General features: G+C 45.7%; 1 protein-coding gene and 1 long non-coding RNA gene across 2 annotated transcripts in view; one reads left to right on the top strand and one right to left on the bottom strand.

Annotated features, from left to right (window-relative positions):
- LOC120811873 (cadherin-12) overlaps window positions 1–17,437 on the top strand; it is a 70,501-nt gene that overhangs the window by 11,833 nt on the left and 41,231 nt on the right. Inside the window, exon 2 of the mRNA XM_040167583.2 lies at window positions 12,871–13,263. Within this exon, the coding sequence (XP_040023517.2) occupies window positions 13,018–13,263 (246 nt within the window). The 5' untranslated portion in view covers window positions 12,871–13,017. The remainder of the gene's footprint in view (window positions 1–12,870; window positions 13,264–17,437) is intronic.
- LOC144390445 (uncharacterized) lies at window positions 7,611–16,767 on the bottom strand. The gene is made up of 2 exons (XR_013454489.1): window positions 16,613–16,767; window positions 7,611–7,990 (listed from the first exon to the last, which is right to left on the bottom strand). It is a non-coding gene; the product is annotated as an uncharacterized LOC144390445 (long non-coding RNA).

Below are 17,437 nucleotides of genomic sequence, written 5' to 3'. Positions count from 1 at the left end.
TTTCACAGTACGAGGCAGTAGGTGTTCATGAGGCTCAGATGTGGGGGTGAAGTGGGAAACGGGTGCAGTCGTGAGGATCTAATTTTAGGCCGAGGTGATGGGTGCTTCTTGTATCTGAATAGTAGAAGTGGAAAAGTGGCAAATACAACTTTAAGGTACTACATTAAAGAACACAGTTTGGTGTAGTTAAATATGTTTTTATCTACGACTTCCTCGTTGCTAAAACACGAGCACTGACTGCTGAGGACCGTTAGAACTCCAATTAGGCCTTTTTCTTTTTAAATGAAGCCACCCGTGTGTTGTGTCTGGCAATCATTAACAGATCTAAATGCCTCATTGAATACCCAGCATGCTCTCTGCTGAACAAAATGCACCATGATGACACAGTCTGTATGCTTTGAAAAGTCATAATCGTCTAATTCTATCACCTGTGAATGCCGCAGTTTACCGCATGAACGCGACATTGTGCACTTTGACATTCGCGGTACTTGTTGGAAATCGTCCTTTGCCGGCCGAAGTAACGGCGTCGCATTAAAATCCATTTTGAAGCCGTTATTGTTTGTGCATCAGACCTCATTGAGGCTCCGTTGCTGGTGCAGGTGTCACAATTGGAAGGTAAATACTGACACTCTGACACGGATCTGTTTAATGGCGTATGATGCGCAATGCACTCGTTCCGGTGCGTTTGCTCATCCGAACAGAAAAGTGGTTGGAGTTCACAAAAACACTTTATTTCCCCGATACAGATGATCCGCTCAGCCTTTTCACTGAGTAGCTATACGTGTGTGAAGTGTCCCTGGCCTTCAGCAATGCCTTCCCTCACTTCTGTCCCTCGTGATCACACCTCTTCCCTTTGACTAAAAGGGGAGAAGAGTGATAAAGGTTCTTCGCTCGACTTCATTTGACACAAATCTATTGTTTTCCAACATTCTGAAGCCTCGAGCCGAGGCTGTCACTGATGTGCACACCCACCAGTTATTAGTCTGTTACTATCCACAGTGCAACCCCCTCAAGTGAAATCCATCCAAATCTGCATCGGTGAAAATCCATTCATTACTGGAGGAAGACCAGCCAAACTGCAGCTTCCTGCCTGATGGTCACTTCATCTACTTCAGATCCAAAGGGAGCTTCACCCTGGCTGCAGCTGTATAAACCCGTTTAATAGATTCCTCTAAACGGGCCTTTGGGGTCTATTTTTATGAGCGGTTCAGTAATGACCTTAATGTATCCCACAGCTCTGTGCTCCGTGGCCCCTCTGCCTTTGCACGTACGGCACTATGGGCCGGTGTTAGTTCGGTTGTTACTGTGCATCTCTGCAGCAGATGTAAACCAACAAAAGACCTGTGGAGTTTGCTTACCCGGAATTTGTAAAAATCTGGAGCCTCAAACGTAATCAGAGCTTATCGCAGCTTGCCTTTGTTGGTTTTGCGAGCGTACCTCTGCGTTCTGCGCGTCGGCAGACTAATAAAAAATGATTTAATTAATGTTTGCAGTTTGCAATTTTCCCTGCGTTGTATAAATATTGGGAAACACGGCGTGGAGTCCTGTGTTTCATTATCAAACCAAATAGTTAGTTCTTTTTATACTTCGGTTTGTCCGTTCCCTCGGGAATGTCCTTTTAGGGAAGAGGACTATTCAAAAGGAAATAAATAATTGACAACTAATTCTAAAAGCGCTTGTGGGAAAGACTCACCGTTTGCGTGTGATGGATTTCATCCGAGTCAAAAACTGTCCTCTGCTTACAGGATTCGGCTGATTCAGCAGATGAATAATTCTGATCTCCTTATCTTTTGACGTTGATCCATTTCATCTAAACCACATGGATCCTTTTGACGCTTTAAATATTTAAGCGGACCATCGTGAGAAAAGAATAACTGATCATAGTACGCAAGTTATGACCACAAACACACACACACACACACACATTTCACCTTCTGAATAGAGGCTCAACGTGTAAACGTCAGTATTGATTATTGGAATACTGTGAAATGCTGACAAACCTGAAATCCTACGTTTGCGTGAACAAAATCCATTTTAAAAGTGACTCTGTACGTCTCTTCAGGTTGCGTAGTGACATAATATATTCATCTTTTAATTGCCTTTTGTTAGCGCGATGAAACACACAGAGAAAATGTTGGGCAAGGCTTCCATCAGCGATGCCAAGTCTATATTGAAAACTCCCCCCAGCCTGCCTGAGAATAATCTGCAGTTCATTAGGGTCCTGGCTAAAGGGTAATTGCTAGTTCACCTTTCAGTGTGTTAAACCGTTTCTGGGGTGAAATTGGGTCCAATCATTAGTAATTGGGTTTCAAAGAAAAATTCAATTTACGCTCTTGCATACCTGCTCCTCTATCCCACATAGCCTCAAGTCAGTGGTGTTCAGCCACATCCACCTCCAGGAGTCTGGCTTCAAATGTCTCGTCTCTTTTCATTTGTCTGATTCGATAAATACAGTAGTGCTGCGTGCATTATCCAGCAGTACTAACTGCACATCTGCCTCGTGTTGTACCGATCCACTCCTCAGTTACTCCTCGGCAATCCAGGTATCCACTAAATGGCCAGATATTAATTGAAACATTAACACCAACGTTATGTTCCAACACACAAACAGCTAAGGTTGTCAGCAGAGGCCGTAAAATGTATAATTAGCCTAAAGTAAGAGTGCCGCATTGAACTACTCTGTCTCCGATCGGGAACTCCTGCCAGCTCCGAACCAACGGTGCCTCTTCATTCTCGTCTTCCTTTAAAAACGGAAAAGACATTTGATGCTTGTCCCACTCAAACATCCCTGGAGGTGATTAAAAAGATGACGTGTTTTATATCTCACCTAGTGTGCATCTTTAGATTCCTTCCAAGGGCAGTTTAAATTCCTGCTGACGATGCAAAAAAAAAAAGGAAATAAAAAGGAGAGACGAGACACACTGGCAAGCAGACTTCTGAAACACCGTTTCCTTCTTTCCTCGGAAGTAAACCGAATAGAACAAGTTTCTTAGGAAAACGTTGTTCCCACCGGAAGGTAAAACACGAAAAGGGAAATTGATAATTTTTCAAAAAGTCTGCATTGCGAAGGTTTTTGGAGGACGTGGGTAGAATTCAACGTAAGAGTCTTCTTTAAAAAGCCGTAACATTTTATATCTGCACTCTACAAGCGCATTTCTTGTCCGTTTTGCCAGCTTGGCCTTCGTGGAAGACCTTTTGTTCAGCCGGGCTCAGGCAGACGTTTCACATTCAGTCCTGAACTATGAATGTTACTGCGAGGCCACTTGTGCTTTGAAGGACATTTCCTGAAATTGGTTTGTTCAAACAGAGAAAGCCAGGATGTAGTCATTAATAGGAATTGTCCACGATTTGTAGGAGATTTGAGCTCATGAGTTGCACTTCAGATAAATTAGTGAGGACGTCCGTAATGAACTGTGACAGTGCTCTTAGATCTGGAGTAGTTCCACGGTACAGTATAGGAGCAGATACATGCTGTATGTATCTTTATGCCTAGACGGTGCAGAGGTGAATGATGAGGACGGAGAAATCGAGCAGCCTTCCTCTAATAAATAGGAGATGATGGAGAAGGTCACAGCAGGCGTCCCTGACCAAGGTGACGGAGCACAACGGAGCAGCAGCGACAAAGCAGCGACGTGCCGGGGAAGATTATTGGAAGCGGACCACCAACACGTGGGTGTTAAGTTACACCAGGACGGCGCGCTCGGCGCAGAGGAAGAGCGCAGACAGGGGACAGCCACTCTCCGGGCGTCACTCAGGACGATATGGCGGGAAGGATGAAGCCTTTCGCTGCCACCAATCCTCGTGCGTGCATCAGGGATACACGTGGCATTACACGTGTGTTCTGTGTCTGCAGTGCCACATCATCCAGGCCTCGTCTTCAGCGAGCAGAAGTGGGAAAAGCTTACAAAAGGTACAAATGGGAAATGCAGCCCAAATTATATGAAACACATTATTTAACAAAGACTGCATTCAATCAGTACTACCACAATGGATCCAGGACCCAGCGACTCAGTTTTATCTAAGCGTAATATTCATCTCTATACTCAGAGACGTTGTCCTAATGGAAAGCGGACTGCGTCTCGCTCTGTAAATGCAGGCAAACAATGTCAGCATTTAACTGCAAGGCATTATTTCTCTTCAATTATCTCGTCTACTACAATATGTCAACATGATAAGCAGTCTTCATTCAAGATTACATTTCCATGTAGAAGTGGAGTAAAAAGGGAGCAAACTGTTTGAGTGAATTTGCTGTGCCACAAGCACCGTCCTGGTGGAAAAAGGGACTGTCAAAATTTGCATTTAGATGACTGTGGTAATAGAAATAACCACGGTGATGAATCCCGTCCAGAAGAAGAGACTAATGTTGTATTTGGAATGAACGTGAAGAAAGCTAAAGACTGTGAATGTGCATACGAATCTAATGGAATTGTCACAAGCTAATTAAATGACAGCAAAGTCATAGTCACTGAGCACGTGGGAAACATGACCATGTATGAAGATGAGCGCGTCTCACGGCTTTCAGCCACCAGCGAAACAAGTGGCCGAGGTTGCCTGCTGCCTCTCAGAGGACTTCCTCCATCGTAGCTAATGGTGACACAAACACACCGACGCTCACCGGTTGAGCCACTTAATTAAACTTCAGCCAGCTCCTGCACGTAGGAGCTGTCAGGAATATTGAAATCACAAGGCCATGGTCTGGGAATTCCCCGTTCCACGGCAGTCATTAGCTCGGTGGGGGAAGTGTACGCAAAAGGGAAACAAACGCAGTTGAAGAAAACTTTGGGAAAGTGTATTCCGCCTAAACTTAACTGTAACGCGGCGACGAGCTGCCTGTGGACTGCAGAGGGGAAGAGGTTAGCTTCGGTTGGCTTCCCGTGGGTTTATATGTGATTCTATTCAATGCATATCTCACTAAGAACAGCAGGTGGTTGATGGCGTGAGGTGCAGCGACTCATAAAGACAATAATTGCAGATTAAAATAGAGAATGGCACCTTCAAAAATCCCACCAGAGCGAACATGGCAGGTTGTTTTTTGCTGCCATTAAACGGTTATTCGGGACATGTTTAGGCCACTGACCATTTACTCTCTCTCTCTCTCTCATATCTAATTTATTGCCATCTGCTCCGCCTGGCTGTTAATCTGAATGCAGGCTGACTCGTGCGTCCAAGCTTTATCTGTTAACATTTAGCAAAGTGTAATTAAGCAGAAATGTGAAGCGCGTTGGCTGAGAAATGCTGCGGCCGGATAATGGCAGTCATAATGATTTGGGATGTATGTCTGTCACAGCAGGCAAATGCACTTATTAGATCAGGGTAATTAGAAGAAGACAACAGCTGTAATAGGCAGAAGCGGATTGAGCTGTGATTAAAGAGGCCGACTCTGCAGTACATCAATTGTTTCCTCATGAAAAAGGCTCGGCTCTGCAAACGACTGATGAAGGTCACAAAAGGGGAAACACCTAAAAGAAAAAAAAAAATCTCTGTGACAATAAACAGAGAAGACTTGATGAAGAGTTAGAAATACAGAAACTGCTCTTTTGGATACTCTAATGAAGACAACAGTGATTCATTGTGTTGGATGAGCCCCGCTGTACTGAATCACCCCCACGTTGGCTCAACGCGAGGCTTTATTGTGGCGGGACACCCGCCGGCAGCCAGCGGCACCGCTGAGGCCTCCGCTGCTTGATTTACTTCCGTTTCTTGCAGTATCAACAGACGTAAATGGAGGTGGTTTGCCAAATCAATATTGTGTGCCGGGGGCGGCGCCCTCCCCAATATAATGGTAGGGAAAATACTGCTTAGGTTTAGGCAAAAAAAAAAAGAACGTCGTTAAGTTCTGGAAGATGTTTGTGGTAAAACAACCACGTGCAGTTACTGTAGCGTACATTGAAGAAAAGTGGCAGGTCTTCTTGTCTTCTCTCCTGGCTGTCTGTTGGACCCCCCCCCCCCCCCAAGATTACGAACACCACCGAAAAACATTGGATCACATGTTTTGATGGCTGCGGCATGTAAAAACGTTGCTTAATTATTCTTACATTACTGAAAAGGCTCTTGGAGTTTGTATTGAAGGCAGCGAACTCGCCGCTCGCCAATCTCTCAGCTGGAGATGTGTGCGAGCTGCCCCCGCTCCCCTATTAGTGCTGCGACTGCACACAGAGATAAAAGCCCCTTAAGGTATGTAGTTCTCAGGGAGGGGGGGGGGGTACCTAGTGGGCAGTTCCTCTCAGGGGGTCTCCAGAACTGTCAGAGAAATGACTTGAAACAAGGGACAAATGACAGGAGCCCGTTTATTGGAGGCCATTAACCGTTCTCTGTGTGTGTTGATTACCACGGTTTCTTTGTGACTCTATAAACTGCATTTTTATTTTCAAACTAGAAAAGAACAGATGCTTGACAGGTGCTTAATCCTCTCTCTCCTCGCCGTCGATATCTTCCCCCGCCGTCGGCGGAACGCTCTGCTGCGGGGCTCAGAAATCAGCCCCCGAGTTAGTCTTTTCTTAGCTGAACCCAAAGCAGCGGGCGGGGGGGCAGAGCGCCGCGCGAGTCTGCACCGCGTACCCTTTAGTAGCAGGTAAATCACCGTTCCCACTACTGTCAATTTGGCTACCGGGTTCACAGTCAAGCCCAGTGCTGACAGCCCCCCCGCATTCACAGCTTGTATTGTAATGTGCATTCATTAGGTTCAGATCAGGGAACAGCGGCGGCTCGCGGGTCGAACAACAGGAAGCAGGCGTCGCCTCGGAGGCGCTCTACCTCCAGGCTCTCCGCCTGACGGAGGTGTGTGCGCGAGGTACAACATGTCGGTGATTATCCACAGTATCTAAACAGAGAAAAATCCATCATTCAGATTCCGGGTGCCCATCTGAAGACGGCGTTTCCTTTAAAATCACAACCTTTCATTGACGCCGTATCTGTTGCATCATAGACTCGCCCGGCGGTGCACGGCGTGCTCACGCTGGGGAGAGCCGCGTCAGCGTGGCGCTTCGTTCATCGCCCCAGGCCAGTTTTGTCTCGGCAGCTAAGCATTCCATATCTTGTGGGGGGAAAAGTTCAGCAGCTAACGGAGAAGGCAACCTTCGTCGAGTAGGACGCACGGGCATTTCATTTTTCATCATTGCTCTAGAATATATTGAAAAGGTAATACGCCATCTCCGGCAGCGCAGGTGCTCAATGATATGCAGGCTTATGGACCAAATTGACCCGATGAAGCCATTTCTCGTTGGTTTACAATCTGGTTTGCCGAATCACAGTTTGATGGAAATATTGTAATAAGAGGTATCGCAGGAGTTGTAACAACATCCCGGAGGAGATTGTTTTTTTGCCCCCTGACGCAAAAACATTCAAAAGAAAAAGGCAACAAGGCCCCTGAAATGTTCCTTATGTGAAGCCAAATCGATTCGTGGCTGAAACACACCTTTCAGGTCACAAGTGGGACTCCGGAAACAACGGCTTGGTCCATCAGCTGGTCTGGTACCGTGCGTCCAACGGGGGGCGCAATTTTAGCGGCGATGACTGAAGGCATCAAAGACAATCGGGCTTCCACTGAGCAGTCTGAACTAGTCGGACATTAAATGGGTTATGTGAATAAACAACACACAAGGTAGAACCAATTTGCCGTTCCATTTTCATTTTCTTTACTGGATTTCTTTCTGTTTAAAAAAGGTCCTAAACACTGCCAAAGGGACCGAAGAGCACCAAGTTGGAGGAAATTCACTCACTCGGGGAAAAGCCATCACTAGACCGTGTCTAAGCAGCACAAGTCAGAGGCTCAGAAACTACTCGAAGCCCTACATGCTGGAGAAGCTTCGGCCCAGATGGCAGCAGTCGCCTAGTTCACCGATGGAGCTCCATGGCCGCCTTGGGGCAACGGGGCCGCTTCATTTCATCTCTGGCAGGATCTTTCTTTGAGATGAGGCACGCCTCTCCACTCTGAATAGTTGTATCCGTCAAAACGTCAGATGTCGACCACATGATGAAAGACAGCGGAGCACTGGGTTGTAAGGATAAAGAAAGATAATATGGTAAATGGACCTGCACTTATGTAGTGCTTTTCCTGTCTTCTGAGCACTCAAAGCGCTTTACACTACGTGTCAAAATTCACCCTCAACAGAACGACGGGAGGAGCCGAGGATCAAACTGCAGATCTTCCCATTAGAGGACCAGCCGCTCTGCCTCAGAGCCACAGCAGCCCTGAAGACCTGTTTGGTCGTTTGTTTGAATGTCAGCTCTGTTACGACTGTGTAAATTAATATGTGAACTAGCGAACAGTTTAAAAAGACGTTAAAATATGAAACGGGAGTCGTAGTAAAACAACACTCAGTTGAATTCTGCTGATGCAAAAAGTTTAGGTAGACACTTTTGCAACTTAGAGGAAGCTGTCAAAGCATGTCAATTTCCGTGACAGAGTGGCAGACATGTCATACAATATATAGAGGGACAAGTTGACACCTTCTGTGCTTGAACTGTGACAACCTAACCTGGTCCTGTGTGCTTTCTGACTCCCCACAAGATGAACACCATGCACACCACACGTGAAGGGCCCCGTCTGTCCTTCCCATTTCTAGACAGCCTTCCACCCATCCACTTCAAACTCTGTGTCCCATGTTCTTGGCGAGTGACACGCATACTTGCGAATGATGTCATGTCAGGTGTACTGCTCAAGGACCCAAGGAGGGTGAAAACGAGTGTTTCTCATGAAGCTTTAAGCAGAAAGGCCATGAGCCAAGAAATCAGCCTGTTTGGAAAAGGAGCACCGCCGAGAAGGAGAACAAAAAATAACCGTCAGTACTTTAGCTTTGATATGCCAGCTGATATGCTGAGCTTTTTTTTTCATGAACATTTGCATTTAAGTGAACTGGATTGTCAATAACCTAGCAGACGGGTCCCAATGGGACACGGAGAGGTCAGAGAGAGGACTAAGAATAGCTCTCCTCCACCATCGTGGATAGACCGCATTGGCCAGTTGTGTTAGCGGCCCCATTCTGGAATATCTGCTGAATGCAACCAAAGAAACATCCGATGAAGTCCTGCAGGAGGATGGTTGAGGTGAGGAAGTGCGGCCTGTAAAGCAGAACCAACCAATACGCTTTGGCATCTGGAATGTCCAAGTTTCCTGTTTGAAGCTTTGGCATCTTGGCGCAAACCGACAAATCAGCCAGCGCAGAGAGGGATTGATGAGAAGAGTGACGAGCTGCCACCTCGCTGCTTTACAGAACTTTTTGTGCATGATTTTTTTTCTTCACAGATATCCACTGTCCAACATTTTACAATATTAAAGATGGAAAACTCAACGCAACCGAGACTTCTGCAAAGTTTCTTTCCCGCCGTGGTTCTGCCGGCACAGCAATTTTAAAAAAGCCACATTTATCACACAAATAGCCGTGGCAACCGGAATAGTTGCCATTTGTCACCATTAAAAGAAAGTGTTTTGCCTCATGTCTTAGCGTTCTAATGACAGATGGAGTTGCTTTACAATACGACTAAAAAAGTCGTGAGGCTTCAAAAAAGATAATAATTGCATTTCATGGTGGCATCATTTCTTTAAAATGTTTTGTTCATGGCTGAATCAGTATTTCAGTAAGTACAGGAAGAAAACAAAGAAACTCTCCACAAAAAAAGCCGTCTTACTGAAACCCCAAGTAATTATACAAATAGTATGTCTTAGGTTTTGGGAAAACATTATATTTTAAATGGAATCAGTGAGGCACAGAGCGGCGACATCATCTCAGTAGGATCTCAGGATATTGCTGGTGCGAGTGGCCACAGCATGTCACATCCACCAACAAGTTTAACAACTGCACCGACATAATTTGAGTGGAAGGGATCGCTCGACTCTCCCCAAACATAATGTGCGTGGGACGCAAGAAGAAGCAGGGAAGACAACTCATCACATCACATTAATGTTGCTATTGTTCAGGGAACCAAGCAGCTCTCCAGATTTATAACGGCCAAACGGAGAAGCTGCAGCCGTGGATCGACTCGCCCCAGACGGGGCGGGGGGGGGGGTCGACCGAAGGGTCGAGGTCAAACTTCATGGTAGATGCATCAGGGTGACCAGCAGAGACATAACCTGCGCCAGGAGGAGTTTTTTGATAGTTCAGCCCGACCGGCCAGCTGTGTTGATACTCCCATTTTCATTACATTGTTTCCACCTACACTTTCCTCCTCCCCCCTCTCCCCACCTCCCCCCCAGGGCTCCAAATGATATTACGGTCCTCTTTGGCCTTAACTGTGGAAAAAAATGACGTCTTCACAGTGAACGCCTTCTTGCCTTCTTATCAGGCTCCGCGTTGTAATAAATGCATCTCACAGCGTATATATTTGTTTGACGGTGCTGACCTAAACACATCTGTTATAAAGACCTTCACCGTACAATTAGTTATGAAAACACACCGTACCAACACGCTGACATGACACATGTCATTAAAAATAAATGTTGTACTTCATTCATGAAATGAATCTATTCAAATGCGTCAACACCAAAAGGTGATTCTCACCGTTTCTTCAATTCAGAAGATTGAAAGTGATTTTTGAATTCGTTCCTGCCTAAATGACACTGAGGAGGTCAAACCTTTTGTTCATTTTTAAACAGCATTCCTGCAAAAGAAATGAAAAAGTGTGCAGAACAAGAAGTTGATCCGGGTGACTCATTCCAGGAAGTCAATGCCCACTTATTAGTGTGTCATGCTTACGGCAGCCTTGACGACTAATAACCCTCGCTGGGAGTCTCTTGCGGGTGGTAATCTGCTCCAGCAGACCGGCCGGCCATATGCTCTTTGGTTATTGAAGGTGACGTGGCAGAACGCTGTCGGCCCGCCGCGCCGCCTCGTCTGAAGTAGACGCGCCGGTCAAGGCTCGCAAACCCAAGCCCGACACATGCTAATGAACTTATCTCATGAAATATGCATGGCGTCCTTTCAGAGCCGCGCGGCGGCAGAGGCGTGATTTTGCAGGAATTACGGCAACAGTCATTTTCCATTATGTCGACGCTAAATGAGGAGCGACCTGTGGGAGAAGCGTGTCCGACCCGCGTCAAGACAGTTCCTGGCGATTTTGCACGGGCAACATGGCAGATCGCTTCTGACTTTTAAGGTAGTGCGGTAAACGGATCTGGGTGCGCGGCTAACCTCGTTGAAGTAATCTCCCTCTGAAGACGATGTTCCAAGTCAGTATAATTAATCAAAGACAATGAAGTCAATGAGGGCTCCGGTTATGAAATTAGAGGCGCGCCGTCTTCCATTACTGTGCAGCTGATAAATGCATCAGGCAGGAAAGGGGAACAATAATCCAGGTGTGGAAACCATCAGCTTCCTTCCTCATTCCCACCGTTTGTGGTTCCCTTTCTTTGTTTTCAGTGTCTTGACAGACCAGACAACTGCCTGGGTGGTGATACGCTTTCTTGGCTTGAAAACAAGGTGTGAACAGCAGTATTTGCTTACACAGTTATGAACACAAATTCACAAATTATGCCTTTACGCGTTCTATGAATGTGCTTACATTCACTACTGGTATCACAAACTGCATAGTGCCTGCACATCTAATTGTTTTTTTTAATTTAAATATTATGGATGCACTGTAATACGTCACAGACAACCTGGATCAACTTGTCTTGTTGAGTTTCAAACCCTCCAGAAAATCCTCTTTTGTTCTCTCACTGTTGTGCTTTACTCATGCATCCCAACTCGGCGTGAGCAGCCGAACATGCGGCATCCAGCTCATCGGTACCTCCACTGAGCCACGCGTAGACCGCAACAAAGCACATCGGACAAAAACAAATTAAATATGCTCGCCTGTGAGCTGGATTATACGTTAGTAATCTTCTGTAAGGGTTGCCTCTTTCATGGAACGCGCGTCCTGTGAAACGACAGGACGCGCCAACCGAGACAATCTCCTGTGGCCGCGGCTTGTCAAATCTGTTGTGCTCCTCACCAGAGTGATGTCTGGGGGGGGGGGAGAAGCAAAGCACCTTCAAGAAATCACTGCGGGCGCACGTCAGTTTGATGTATGAACTGCCAATGCGTCGGCGGCGGAGATCCCGTGATGGCAACGACTGCACGCTGGTGTCCGTCTCCGTTGGCGGGGGCTTTCCGTTCAAAGCATTAGGGCGTGGTGGTATGTGAGGCACAAACATAAAAGCTGCCCTCTCATCAAAGTGTCATTAAATAATATATGACTTTCGACCTCTCTGGGAAATCAAGGGCCTGCAGGAGCAGGGATGGGTCTGCGGCACGGTGGGCGGCGGCGCTGGAACTGAAAAGTCCCAGCTTCCACTGCGGAGAAAAGTAATCTAGCTAATTGGGAGTGTAAATTCAACAGAACTCTCTCGTACACTTGTGTTCGTGATTGAGGATCATCGTCCGCTCACCGAGTTAGCGGCACTGAGTGAGGCGTTCCGTAGCCGAGCGTCGTCAATCCAGGCGGCTGCAAGCGCAAGTGCTCTCCCAGCGCACAGTTGTTATTTGACAGTGAGAGCAAATGGCCCTTTTTACCGTTGTGATTTCAGTGTCCACGTTGCACCGGCCTCAGCTTGCCAGCAGGAAAATGGGCATGAGGCAGAGGGATTATTGCGGGTGTCTAGGGAGTGAACTCAAAAAAGGAGATATTGGATTGACAATAACCTACTGTGGTTTTTGAAATGTTCATTTTATTTCATTGCTGTTTCATGTTGTCACGTATGAAAAGACCCAAACTGGAGATTGTAAGCAGATTACTTACAAATATCGATTCACACTGAACAATCATTGGAGCTAAAAAGTAAAGCAAATCAACGCTATGAGTCAGAAAGTGCCACTAGGCCACTGACGGTAATAACACAGCATTATTGAGGGTAACGGGCTGACGGCTAACTTTTTAACTCTGTATTTCCTCCAGGTGATGAGCTCCAGATATCTCTGAGGGGGATCCTGACCTTTTCCTCCTCACCGGCGCCAAACCCCCTCCCCCACACAAGGCGTTTCAGCGTGGCTCAGCTCTCGTCACTGGACTTTAACTTGGGGACCTGAACCTCACAGATCGCCAATGCTGACAAGGAACTGCCTGCTGCTGTTCCTTTGGATTCTTGTTGACGGAGGCTCAGTCTCTTCTTTGCATCCACCTTCGCCGGCACTGGGACGGAGCAGGCCGGCGCGGGAGCACGCCAGGGGTTCGGTGGGCCCGATGAGGAATGGGGCGGCTGGATTTCAGCGGGTCAAAAGGGGCTGGGTGTGGAACCAGTTCTTTGTGCTGGAGGAGTACATGGGGTCGGACCCGCAGTACGTGGGCAAGGTAAAGAGCCTAATTTTTCCAGCTTTTTATGGTACGAGAGAAGTCATAAATCACAGAGTAAGGAGCTTGGAAGAAATTGAATTGGTGGTAAATGGAGGGAGCGATAGAATGTCAGGGTGATGAAATAGAGGAACGGGAACAGAAAAGCACTCTAATTTATGGTGTCTGAACTACTTTGGCTCCAGATGGGCAATATCAACAATATAAAAATATCCCAATATGTTAACTATAATGTACATGTGCACACTATGCCACAATCCCTCGGACAAGGCAACAGAATAACACCAATACATTCACACTGCCATCTTCATTTGGCCTCTGGAACTAAGCCTCGACCTCGACGCCGCGCGTGCATTTCTCTGTTAGACCCAACGTGGCATTGAAGTGGTGGGAGAATCGATGGCATGGTGGAAATACTGTAAATTACAGCCTTTGTAAAGCTGTCAGAACATCACATTGGGCCTTTTTTCCGTCCCCCCCTCCAACCTCGACCATCTTGGTTTTTCGTCATTTTTCTGTTGTCCTTGCCGTGTCTTAACACATTCACAAGTAAACTCCGTGAGGATAAAGTTGTATTTTGGCACCCGTGGCTTACATGGGATAATAGAACGACGGACTTATCTGCCCGAGTGCCGCTGCAATCGGCCCTGACAAGCCGGGCTGTTTGTGGAAGCCTCTGAGGCTAAGAGCAGGGGGGAGGGGGGCGGCTGCCTGCTACCCCCCTAAATCACTTAATCCTGGGCCCGCTGCACTGCTTCACAGTAATTGACTGATTCGTGGCCATATGAAAAGCATTTGTAGATGAGATCCTCAGACCTTTGTCAGGGCGATCTTATGGGAAGGGCTTTGGCTCCGAGATGTTTGCAGCTTTAACGGGATAGGAGTCAAACAGAGAATGGGCAGCCTGTTAGAGATATGTCTTCCAATGACACCATGAGTCTCCCTGCAGTGGCCGCTTGTCCTATAATACATTAATGCCTTATTGTGATGATTCACTAGAGTTATAACAGCACCTGCAGAGATTTACAGCAACTGCTGACCAACCAAAGAAACTTTCTAAATGATTACTTACAATCGTTCTCAGGCGCCTGCATTTATTTATTTGACTAGTTTGACATATTCAATAATACTGATACATCTGCAATGGGATATTCAGAGTGCCGCTTTAATTTACTTCAGGGCTGGTTTGTTGTTTGGCATTAGATTCTACCAGTGTTAGTATGTTGGCAGTAATTGATTTAAAGTCTTAAGCACCATGCAGAGAAAAGCTGTGGGGGGTATTTGTGTCACTGATTATGTAGTCTTTAAAAATATTCTTTTTATAACTAAATGGGATTTGAAATTATAAATGATTCAAAACAATGAAATGTCAAAGCTAGAGCTCCGTTGCCAAAGTGGCACGTGAGGCTCACAGACTTAATCTCTCGTGCGTTTAATAAAATGACTGCATGTACAGTATTTAATACATGCATCCCAAAGCCCTCACACAATGGTCTCTGCCCACGTGTACCTTCTCTTCTTCTGCGACACCAATATAAACATCTACCATCACTGCATTTCTCTTGTTTACGTGGGATAATATGACCACGAAACATAGAGAATGAATTTAGACTCTGGCTTTTATACAATTGAATGATCGCGACCTTATTTGAGAAATAGTTCTGCAAAAAAACAGAATCAATACATTCATTGCACACTAACCTACTGAATGTTTTACATCTATGCCTGGTTGGCAAACACTAACCGGAGGAGACTGTCACGCGACAGACCGAGCTGATGCTTGCGCGGCTTACTTAATCTCCTGCTTTGCTCCCCGAGGTGCAAACAAGGTGAGGGGAGAAGATTCCGTGTGGTGTTCAGCGCTATTAGTCAATTAGTCCTGCATCCATTGATAAGGAGCCACTGCACTGGGGCCTTGCTCAAGGGCAACTGAAGTGTAGTTGTTAAGAAAGGTGATTACCTCGTTTTCTACGTTGTCTCCCTGTCTCGAGGCTCTCTGAGCAAATAAGATCCCTCCGTGGGAAAAGCAACTAGAAGTGTAGAAAAAATAAAGAGTAAACGGTCCACCAACAATCCTATACGATATTGTAGCATTTCTATTGAGCACTACTTCTCAGGATGGAAATATAAATTTGAGAACGAATGTGCTTTGGATAAAAGCGTCAGCTAAATGACATGTAATGTAATGTAATGTATTGAAAGCTATGGGAAGATTGCCTTACGTCTGACTTGATTTATTACCTCAGTAAACTTTGTAAACATGAGTTTATGGTCATTTTAAGTTCATTTTCTAATTCAATAGAGCACAACCTCTATTTTGTATACGATGGTCCCTTTTGAAGTGAAATAGATGAAAAAGCTTGGTTATGTTGTGATTGACAGGTCATTGACACGGCATTGTCCCATCTAGCAGTGTCTGACATCTCGTGCATTTTCACAGTTAGTTTTCAGATGATTGAAGTGATTGCTTGATTTTCTTTCCCTGAAAAATGATTGTTCAGTCTCAAGTTGTACTTAGAGAGTCTTGTGGTTGCAAAAAAATATATGTTGCAACAGCCAGAAACAACAATAACTAAAATAAGTTACAAGACGAATCCAGAGTCCAAACGTCAAAAAGCATTAAAATCGTCTACACACACCAATGGGGGACGCCACAGGGAGCAGGTCCACTTATCTGCTTATGCTCTGTCTGAATGTGTTACTGTCTTCCTCAACCGTTTTTTAAAAAGATATTAATTAAAAACCCACGGGAACTTATCCCTTTGAGCAGAAACATTTAACACAAGCCCCCATGCTGTGGCTCTTCTGAGAACGTCCTGTTGACAACAACCACATTATTGCTGATTAGGAATAAAGGCCAAAAGGCTTAAGGGGGTAAACGTAAGAGTCCTGTGCGCTGACAATCAGACAACGCTGAGGCCTTGCCTATGCTGAGCAGTGATTATCTGCGAGAAGAATCTGCCATTAGTGATATAAACAAAGCCCAGCTGCCTCATGTCACTCTCTGTTAAACCCTCGGCCGAGTTCAGGAGCCTTGTTTATAGCATCATGGCACGTAGCGGTCATAATAGCTGGGAGTTCAGAACATAAGGAACTTTGCTTGTTATTTCTGAGAGGGACAAAAAAAATAACCGCTACCACTGTATAAATATTAGGGCAATAGATTAAAAAACGAATTAATCGCACATTTTGAAATTCATTCATCTCAATTATTGAATGTTGTTGTTGTTACAATGTTGTTTGTATTGCATGTTTGTTTTTCTTCTTCGTAGGGTAAGATGTTGAGATGGAAGTAGCCTAGCAGCTAGCCTAGCATAGCGGTGCTTTAAGTGGTCCGTTTGCTACTCACCCCCGTCCTGTTTGACACGCGGAGGAATTCTTCTGCACAGTTCTCTGCTGTATGTCGCGCCTGTTTTATTTTACTTCCAATGCCAAAAGCTGTCTCTATCTTGATACGTATCTTGGCAACTGACTGCCGCTAGCGGCCGTTTCGTTTCCGCCGTCGACTTCCGGTTTACTTCCGGGACTGGAAATAAACCGGAAGTAAACAAACGAATATTATCTCGGACACATTAATCTTATAGATTATCGCGTTTATGTTTAAAGCCCTGAATATTATATCTTTAAATAATATAATCATATTTAGTAAAAAAATACAAACTGACGGGTGGTTAAGAAGTGTACAAGGTCAACGAAAGCAGAGCTAGTGTCTATTAAAAAAATATAAGTACCCAGAATCCCCAGAAATGATACATAGCAGCACACGCGATGAAGGTCAAAACGCAATCAATTTAGACGGTCACACTTAGGACCTAACAAAAAGGTGTGTTGGGCACGGGGGGGTCTCAGTACCCTTTACGGCAATCCAAAGCATGTGATGGCACGCCGTGGCATGCTCCAATGCCCGGCTTCACACGCCTGCACACAAAAGGTCGCTCATTTGAATACAAGTCGATAAACCACTTTTGCTAGAAAGGGCAGACCCTGTTTCTCCCACAACTTGTTTATTCCCTTTCTTCCTGGCTGACAAGGAAAGACCATCCTCTTTATTGATGGCTCTTCCTCTCAGTCCCACCCCACACCTGGCTGAGATTTATCACCGACACGGAGCCCGCAATTTAATCTTTCAATGACGACCTATGAGGAGGATAAAAAAGACGTCTGAACATGACTT

Source organism: Gasterosteus aculeatus, chromosome 21, assembly GCF_964276395.1.
Source record: "Gasterosteus aculeatus chromosome 21, fGasAcu3.hap1.1, whole genome shotgun sequence".
In the NCBI taxonomy this organism is placed as follows: domain Eukaryota; kingdom Metazoa; phylum Chordata; class Actinopteri; order Perciformes; family Gasterosteidae; genus Gasterosteus; species Gasterosteus aculeatus.
The sequence above is the reverse complement of the archived record's forward strand: the minus strand, read 5'-3'. Positions and strand labels throughout refer to the sequence as shown.